The sequence below is a fragment of the Athene cunicularia genome (assembly GCF_003259725.1).
Source record: "Athene cunicularia isolate RWA chromosome 2 unlocalized genomic scaffold, athCun1 chr2_part1, whole genome shotgun sequence".
Taxonomy (NCBI): Eukaryota; Metazoa; Chordata; class Aves; order Strigiformes; family Strigidae; genus Athene; species Athene cunicularia.
In genome coordinates this window covers 89,863,447-89,873,556 of record NW_020799095.1, presented here as the reverse complement: position 1 = coordinate 89,873,556, position 10,110 = coordinate 89,863,447, and the positions used below count along the sequence as shown (strand labels likewise).

The window sequence follows — 10,110 nt, the reverse complement described above, 5'->3', positions numbered from 1 at the left end:
CCCCCCCATCCAATTTAACAGTTTTGTCTACTGTATCTTCCTTTGGACCAGAGAGAGATGCAATGCAAACATTTGTGCTAAAAGTTTCAAAACAAAAGAAAAAAATATTTTAATTTTAAAAGAAGATTTCGCAGTTCTGATTTCTAGAAAGAGTTTATCTGACTTTAGTTCTGTGCTGTGAGGGAAAACACAGTACAGTACAAACTCTGGGTGGGAGGTGATGGGATTTGCAAAGGTCCAGTAGAAACAGGCCATCATTCGAAGTTATGTGAAGGGGGAACGATAGGTGAAGCAGCACTGGCAGGAAGTGAACTTCTCTGTATTTCTCCCATGCTCTTTTTTGGTTTTACATTTTTCACCCATGGACTTAGCAATTCAGCTGTTTTGTACACAGTGACGACAGGTGAATAAAGATTGTGTGAGCCAGAGCGTCATCTCCCTGGTCTTCTGCTAGACCTCAGGGGCTCCTCTGTCCTTTTCTTCTGGTCTGTTTTGTCCTGGAGAAGAAAGAAGGGCCGAAGCCAAAATAGGACCTTCTCAGAGAAAACCCATTTATTTTTCTCCTGCCTTTCCTGAGCTCAGGTTAGACTTGGTAGCAGCCTAGCTAGCATTTTGGAATAGGAAGTGCATGCAGGGCTGAGTCTTCCATGCAGAAACATGTTAGTGCACAAATAAGCACAAATGAAGCGCACTTCCAATGTTAAGTGGTTACAAGTAATTTTTATTTTTATTGTTTGTGGTTCACTGGTAGCTAAGAGTAGATACTTAAAAAGTGGAATGCACTGATGAGCTATAGTTATTCACAAATACCATCTTTTTCTTTTAATTCATTATGTATGTTTCTAAGACTCAAATGCCAGAGTTGGAGCAAGTCTATAGGTCATTTTTCTGGTGTCTGTCCTGGTAGTGGTTAGCCATGCATCCCAAAGAAAACAGAGAAAACATCCCCAGATGATATAGGAGAATTTGAATTTATACCCTTTTCCCCACCTCAAGCAGTGTCCTTATAAGCCCTAAAATTTAGTGTTATATTCCTTAAAAAAATATATATATTTTTAGTGCTGGATGTTCTTACCTATTAATTCTGGATGATCTTCCCTATTAGATTGTTCTCAGTTCATTTTAGGACTATGTAAACTGCAACCTATCATCATCATCTAACTGAGCTCTACACTCTGGCACTCTCTCTAAAAAATTCATCTTACCATACTTTAATCAAACCCTCGAGTATAATTAAGCATCTCCTTTTTAAATTCTGTATGGTTTACAATCTGTTAAACACCTTCAGCTGAAGAGCATATTCCCTGTCCCCCGTGCCTACAAATCACACCATATGAATGTATTAGATTCAGTAAATAAAGACTGCAGATAAAGATGTGTGCACTTCTATGCATCCACTATTCAAAATCTTATGTGTAAATCAGTGTGTTAAAATTTGGATCCCACTTTTGGATAATGAGCCTTTTTGAGGTGTATTTTTAAAAATTACTTGTGAAAGGTACAGGACAAGTATCATCAAATTGTTTGATAAAGGCCATGTCTCATGTGAGATACATTTTAGTATAAATTATTTTTGAAAGCCTAAGCTTCATTTGAAGATCAGATAGCACCAACATCCTGATTATATTAACCAAACATCCATCTGAAGAAAGCAAATTATGCAGGTGACTCAGAAAACCTCTGACTCAAAACATACACTGTTTATGTTACATGCAGTAAAGGTCATTCTAAATTAACAATCATTGACATTTTTATAGAAGAAGAATGATTGCTAATTCTAGGTGCATGATAGGTTTCCATTTATTGCCTTGTTAATTTGTATTATGTGTTTGTTATGTAATACATCTGAGTTTTTATATAAAAATTCAGTTGTTGTCTGCTTCACTTTTGTCGATTCACAGAGATGCAGATATGTAATTCCTTTGGATTTTATACTGTGCACTTTTGAAATGTGTAAATTGGATCAGTGATGTTTGTAATGTCGTACTGGAGAGCATACTCTAAAATATATGGGTTTGCATTTTAGAAAACAATGAAATACAAGATGCAAATTAATCTTTTCAGGTTCTTAATCATCTCCATAAGAAGTTGAGAAATATGTCAAGGAAGTCAGAAGTATCCAAGAAAAAGGTAGATTGCTTTCATTACCAATATCTATTTATTTATATAACTAAGCTAATTTGATATTATATTGCTTGTTGCCAAAGATGTAACGGAGAGAAGGAAGTATGAAATGAAGTATTTAATGACATATTCAGTGTCTCTCTGAATTTAGCCAGACTGGAATTTTTTCTGATCCGAGTTTTCCATCACAGTGTATCAAGCCATTACCTGAGATCCCTACAGTTTGAACTTTAGAGCATCTGAAATTTAGTCATGGAGAGAAAACCTGTCTCTAATATATTTTTTTTTTTCTTCACAGGCATTTTTCCCCTAACTTTTAGATCTTTTATTTATGTATTTATTTTTAACTAGCTGAATTTTAATGTTTTATGAAGAGTTCCTAGGTTATATGATGCAACTTTAAAATTTGGTTTCTTGTGTTTCCTGATAGAAGACTAATAAGAGACTTTTGATGATTCTGCAATTCTGTTGATTTTCCCCCCATTTTTTTTTCTCTTGTGTTTAAGACTTAAGTTATAAACTGGTTACAAGTAGAATTGTGAAAGGTCTTTAAAGCAGAATATAATGTCTGTGATTTAGAAGAATATTTGAAAGATGTGTTTATATATTGAATTTGTTAGTTAATATAATATGGTTCTGATTTTTGAGCAGATTTGACCACAGTAATCATTTGACTAACTTCTCAGTTTATGAATGTGGAGTCAGAAAAAAACCCTTAGGCTACAGTTCTTCATTTGATCACTATTAGCATATGGGCATGCAGACTGCATTGTAAATGGGATATACGTGGGCTCAACAGGGAATAAGTGATCTATTATTTATGCATTCTCTATTTTTAAAAAAAAAACCCTGGTCAATATATTTTAATTTCTATAATTAAAAACACTGTGGCCCTGATTCCGTATAATACTTAACATATATACTTTTGCACTTAATGTTGTCAAAGCCGAAGATGTAGTTTTCAAAGATGTTCTGTACATTGCCATCTCTACTCTCATCTAAATTATTTTCACACTGGAAATATCTGTGCATTTTCTCTAAATGCCAGTGCTTAAAAATTGCAAGTAAAAATCAGATCTGGCTATGAACTAGCTTTCATAGCTTCAGGGAACAGCATTGCAGATATGCCCAAGACTGCTTGGATGTATCAGGGTTCAGTGACCTAAGGGCAACAAAAAAAATCAGGACAAAACTTTTCTTACCTTAGAAAATAAGTTTCTGACCCTAAGGCCTAACTCATGTTTTTCAAAGCAACTCTTTCCACTAGTGTGCTGACTATCTCTCTGTTACTGTATCTTTTGTCTTTTCTTTCTACTGTTTTGTTAAGAGTGCATTTCAGGCTTAATTATACATTTCAGGCTTAATTATACATAATGAAGAAATGCATTCCTGTGACGGTGATGAGGCACTGGAACAGGTTGCCCAGAGTTCTGGCTGCCCCCTCCCTGGCAGTGTTCAAGGCCAGGCTGGACGGGGCTTTGAGCAACCTGGGCTAGTGGAAGGTGTCCCTGCCCATGGCAGGGGGTTGGAAATAGATGGTATTTAAGGTCCCTTCCAACCCAAACCATTCTATGATTCTGTGATTCTGTGACTTCTATCTTTATTCAAACCTTTTTGAAAATTTCAGTAGTAGAATCTTAAACTTAATTTGCTATATGTGTGGAAAAAAGTTAATGAAAAATATGAATGTGCCTAAATGCTATTTTTCATGCTTTTTGGTCACAAAGCATCAACATTAACATCATGCATTCCAGGTGGGTTTTATTTGCTAATGAGAAACCCTAAGCAAGCTCCATTTAGGTAAATGAGAGTCTTATAGTCTTTAGTCCTTTAGTCTTACCTTGGTTGCAAGGCATAGTGATGGTTTTGTAAAGATAAACTCTGAAGTTAGGCTTAGGAGGAATAATGGGACAAGACAAATGTGAGGTTTCCTAATGCAAAATTACTTATTCTACAGATATGAAATGCCTTAAGTAAAATAGTTACAAGAGACACATAGTCAACTTCTGCTTTCAGGTGAATCTATGCAGCCTATCAAAAGTCAGTGATTTATTTGGTGTAATTTTTTTTAGAATTTTGAACAAAAGGAAGTAATATGCCTCTTTTGAAGTAATTGTGCATGTAATATCTAGACAATCTGTTTTCAGGTGGAATATTAACACATTGAAGGGATCAGAGAAAGAACTGCTCTTAATTTACTTCCTTGATAGCACATTTGATGAGACCTGAAAGAGAAAAAATTTATGTGGCTGTTAGTGCCAACTGACTTAAACTCCACGGGGCTAAGTAGAGGAACAGCTTGTGAAAACAGATGAATCTCTGAGACTAAACAAATTATATTTACTATAGATATAACTGGGTTTCTGTTGTGAAATTTTGCTAACCAACAACAGTATCTGTCATAAGTTGTTCTAGCCTGTTGCCACAGAAATCAAACTTTTTTTCTGTAAGTTTCTATACATTGTCATCTTGTGATTAGGTAGGTGAGTTTGAATTATTACTGTACATTAATCAATTCAAGAAGTATAGGCCAAATTCAATAAACTAGCAATAAGTCTAGATATTCAGTTTAGCAGCAAGTTAAAGAAAACATTGACAGGCAAACTCCACTGTGCCCTGACAATACCTTCAGCACCTGAAACGTCTGTTCTGACTGATCCTGTGTCCGTCTGAATGGATCTAATGACTTGATGGCCCTTCCTCTCATAAATAACAAAAAGTGTAGTCAGGAGGCAGCACTGAGGGTATTTTGTGTTTCGTCCTTCTGAATTCAGTCTTTGGTGGTGAGCTTTAATTTCCACATTGGTTTTGAAAATGTGCAGTCACCTGAAATTTCAAGCTCCTTACTTTTTTATTCCCTAGTTGTATCCTAGAATATGAATTCCCCTGTGGAAACTTTAAAGGAGAGTCTGTTTAAAGAGCCTCTGCTCCTTTTGTAGACACTTGAGCAAAGTGTTCATCTGACTGCTCTAAGCTCTTCCACTGGCTGTCTTTTTTCTTGTATAATAGATCTCTCTTGAAATTTTGTTCAGAAATCCTTGTGCACTGTACTAAAATATAGATCATTAGATCTGGATGACATTTCTCAAAAGACCCGTGTTATCATTATTTTACATGAAGCTTATGCCCACCTCAGAAAAAGCTAGGCTTTTGTGTAGGGAATCCGGAACATCATCCTTTAAGTTAAGCAAAAGTATACATTTGCTTTTTACTGTGGCATTTTCAAGACTAAGGTTCTCCTTGCAGTAGTTCACTATACAAAATAAAACCCATACAGATAATGGAGTAAAATCAGTAATAAATATTCCAAAGTGTGTTGTCTCTCAGCATACCTCCCCCACACACACACCCATAATGGTTTTAAAGCAGGTTTAAAGCTGATTCTTCAAGTGCTCATCAGACATCTGTGTTTTCCTTTCCCTGTCTCAGACAGCACAGACTGTGTTGGTGGTGGTAGTGGTTTTTGGCATCTCCTGGCTGCCGCATCACGTGATTCATCTCTGGGCTGAATTTGGAGTTTTCCCACTGACTCAAGCCTCCTTTCTCTTCAGAGTAACTGCACACTGCCTGGCTTACAGCAATTCTTCTGTGAACCCGATTATATACGCATTTCTCTCTGAAAATTTTAGGAAGGCCTACAAACAAGTCTTCAAATGCCAAATAGGTAATGAGTCACCTCCGAATGATGCTAAGGAAAATAAAAGTCGGATAGATACACCGCCGTCTACCAACTGTACACATGTGTGAACTGTGAGAAGTCCTGTATGTTGGTTCTTCATGTGTGTGAGCTAAACACATAAAAAAACAAAGCACAAGGATTATCTTGGATTTATCTTGATAAAGCTAATTGGTATTTAATGTACTGAAGTTGCATTCATAGCAAAAGTTTGTGAAACTGGTTTGAAAGAAAACTGGGCTGATCCTTTTCGTCTTAGCTTTGTCAAATGAAGCTCTTGGACCTTTAAAAGATACTTGAGAAAAAAAATGTTGGAGATAATATGTCTGTATTCTTACTCGTTAAGCATATGGTGTGTAAACATTCAAGTATACAAGAAGGAAATACTGATATGGACAAGTAACTTTCTGACATTTTACTCCATTAAAGTGAAGAGATGGCTAAACTTTCAGTCTTACAGATCATAAATACTGTAGTACTACTTCAGAGAGGAAAACTTTTGTTCTCTTCTAATTGTTTTGACAATATCTTTTCTCTTTTTCAAGTGAAGATGGGCTCTGATTCGGAGTTTAAATAACCTGTGTATAACAAGGCTGTTGATTTAGAGAGAAAATACTTATTTTGTCTGTTTAGCTGTCTTTTTAATGTAGCATACAGAGTAACAATGGACTTTTTTCCACTTCATATGCCTGCCTTACTGTATACACAGACCTTCTGTGTATGCTTTATAAGGTTTTGTTTATGGCCTGTATGTAGTCGTACCATAATGAAGATTTGTGTCTATCTGAGGGAAGCTTTTCTTTGTGTGTTGCATGTGCGTGTGCGTGTGTATGTTTTGTTAACTTTATAGACTTTGACACAGAGATATAGTTTTAAATGTGCAACATATACATGTTTTAAAATATTATGTTCCATAAAGCACCTCTGGGCAATGCTTAAGCATTTAAAAATACCATTCCCTTAAAAGTCACAGGAGTGTCTTGATGTCATGTAGCTCTAAATTGGAAAATTCAGAAGGATATATTTAAATCAATACAAAGTATATAAGGTAAATGGTCCAATTCTACAAATTCTTAAATAAGATGAGTAGTTTCAGCAATTTTATAAAAGTACTTAATATGTCTTTAAGTGGTAAACCACTAAAGAAATAGTGGAACGGCACAGAGTCCTTTGAGAACATTATTATTAGCTGGAATAAGATATGCTTTTATGTTTTTTATTAATGACCCATAGAATAAATTAAGTTGAAGGAACCTCCTCTCAAGGCAGGGCTACCCTCAGAGCTGGATCACTTGCTTGTCTAGGCAAGTTTTGAAAATTTCTAAGGATGGTGATTCATCAATTTTTTGAGGGCAAGCTGTGCCAGTGCCTAATCACCCTCACTGAAATATTTTTTATTATCCCCAGTTGGGATTTCCATTGATGTAACTCATCACTGTTGCCTTCTGTGCTTTTGCTGTATAACTAAGTCTTCTCTCTAACTAATAGGTAATTTATGATGACAGTTAAATTTCCATCCAGCCTTCTCTTCTGAAACAATGTGTCACTCTCAGTCTCTCTCTTCATCTATTCTGGTCCAGCTCCCTGGCCAGATAACCAGCCTTCCACTGGCCTTCCTCCAGCCTATCCATCCCTCTCGTGAACAGGGTGTTCAAAAATGAACGGTGTGTTCCAGCAGCAGCCTCACAGGCACTGAGTAGACTAATCACTTCCCTTGACCCGTTGGCCGATTCTTGCTTATACAGCCTCTGGTACTGTAATACCATACTAGTATTACAGTAATTTATTGCTGCAAGGGTACACTGCTGACTCATATTTAATTTATGCTTACAATCACTCTCTTGTCCTTTTCTGCAGAATTGCACTGAGTCCCTGTCCAAGTTTCAGGACCTTGCTTTTAGCTTTGTTGAACTATGCATTTGATAGCTATTACTTCCATTCTTCCAACTTAGCAAGAGCCCTCTGAAAGGTAGCCCTGATCTCCAGCATATCCACCACTCTCCCGGGTTTGGTATCATGTGCAAACTTGCTGAGAGTCCTGCACCCTTGTCTGGGCCTTTGAAGATGCTAAATAGTGTTGGCCAGATGCTCCTTTTTCACTGCAAACTTGCTTAAAAAAAAAAAAAAAAAAAGTTCAGAGTGGTGGAACCATGTCAACTGTGGAGGGTTTGGTCACATGAAAATGTCTACGTCTATGTGTCAGTGTTGTCTGCTTAGAATCAGTAAAATAATGAAGACACGCTATTGCATGCATGGTGTTTGTGTCCATTCTTTCATATGAAGAGACTGTTTGATGGTAGTGCTAGGAACACAAAATATATGGAAAAAAATCAGCTGGAGGAGAAGGATTTATCTGCACAGGAAACCATTTTCTGGGTTAGGACTGAGGTTAGAAAACACAGTCTAGAACAATGTTGAAGTTACTTTGAGTTTTCAGATCCTCATCACCCACTAATCACTCAAATTATTAAAGCACTATCAAACTTTAGCTGAATTTATAACATATTAGGAGATTCTAAAACTTTGAAAAATATATCTTTTTACTTTTAAAAAATTGCTTGTGATTTTATTACTTTGAATAAAAAATTAAAATGTAAATATGTAATTGTATAAATTTAACATGCTGAGTTTATTGTTTCATCTGGAAAAGGCCTTTTTTTTCCTTAATTGCACATAATTTTAAACACAGGTGCTCAATAGTAATGGAGCTACTACACCTGATAATTCAAGGATGAGGGGATGGGGGTGAACTGCAGTTATCAACGAGTTAGAAAGCCCCCGCCTGGTTCCTGGTGAGTATCAGTAAAGCTTCCACCTCACTTTTCAGAGAAATCCTAAGAAGCAGCTGACACTCCAAGGCTCGATTTCCTGCCTAAAACATACTTTTGTTGATCAGTGTGTCTAGTGCAACTAATCTGGGCAGAAAATCAGGGAATAGGTGTTTACGATCCTTTACAACTGAATGTCTGCTTTCAAGTTATGAGCTTGGCAGGAATTGTCGTTTCTGGTGGAGGGCAAAGCAAAAGTTTCACCTCACTTACTTACCTAATATTCTTTTTTACATCTTTTTTAACCGGAAAGGTTAATTTCAGTGTACATGAAGTAAAGGGGAAAGAAAAAGATTGCTCTTAGGCTAAGGCTAAATTTTCCGCTTATAGAAAGATAAATAATCTCACTGAATTTCATCCTCTTGTGTGAATCTGAAAATATTATTCCGTACAAAACAAAATAAGCAACAGGAATGATTACTCAAATTCCTCTCGATTACTAAAGCAAGATATGTGTAATTAAGCAAATAGTTAAATTTCTCTTAAATTTATTTTAAATTCTATTTCTCACAAATTGAGAGAATTGGAAAACCACAACAGAAACTGCTACTCACATATTCTTTTATAAACGCCCTAAAATTCTTTTGTATGTGTACTGCCAAAATGCTACTACTTTGTGCTGCTTCACAAGTGTCTCCTGAAGTTTAAAACGTACAATGCACTTTCAACACTGATGATAGAAGGAGCATATCCCATCAGATCAAGTAGGAGGAGTTGTTCAGCCCATCTTAAAACTGTGTCTTAGTGAAGAAACATAGAGGTCTTTCCTTTTCTTAGTTTTCTCTGCAGAGTGGATGGAAGATGCCTGGAGAGGGTGGCATCTCTGCGGCACCTCATTCTAATGTGAGAGGGTCTCCTTTCTTGCAGGCTCTGGAAAGGAGCTCGGTTCTGTCCACCTTCTGAGGTTGTACTAAGACATTGCAGAGGGTTTCTAAACAATTTTTCATTTTAGATGTTAGATTTTTGGGGTTTTGCCACTGTTGCCTTAAAAAAGATGCAGAAATCTCATTCTCACTGCGCCAGTGGAACTTTGAAATTGTAAAGACTAATGCTTAAAGAGGTCAAGAAATTATTCCATAAGGGTTCTTCATGCAATGTTGGCCCTCCCTGTTTGTGGGTAGGTGTTTGAGGTATGATGCAAAAGATTACAGCAGTGTTCTTCTTTGACTAACAAAGACTAAAAATACATTTCTAAGATATGTGTGGACCCAGATGCACACTATGCACTGCTATACATAGGAAAAAAAAAAAAAAAAAAAAGGCATTTAACCAACATCCTGTTCATGTGCAAATGTCCCGAAACATGATGGGACTTGCTCACTTATATGTTCAGCTGTGTTAACTTCACAGGTAACTGTTATCACCCATTTAACTAATTTTGAAGAAGGTGATCACTTTGGTTGAAAGAAAAGTTAATGCTTAATGGCCGCTTTTGTGAGTCATTAAACTACACAGTTTTCAGTCAGAAGTATGTCCTAAACA

The 10,110-nt window shown here is 36.4% G+C and overlaps 1 protein-coding gene across 1 annotated transcript in view; it reads left to right on the top strand.

The window, feature by feature from the left end:
• Nucleotides 1–8,311, top strand: part of GALR1 (galanin receptor 1) — a 14,112-nt gene extending 5,801 nt beyond the window's left edge. The window contains exons 2-3 of the mRNA XM_026843717.1: nt 2,065–2,130; nt 5,554–8,311. Of these exons, the coding sequence (XP_026699518.1) occupies nt 2,065–2,130; nt 5,554–5,871 (384 nt within the window). The 3' untranslated portion in view covers nt 5,872–8,311. The remainder of the gene's footprint in view (nt 1–2,064; nt 2,131–5,553) is intronic.
• Nucleotides 8,312–10,110: the final 1,799 nt, after the last annotated feature.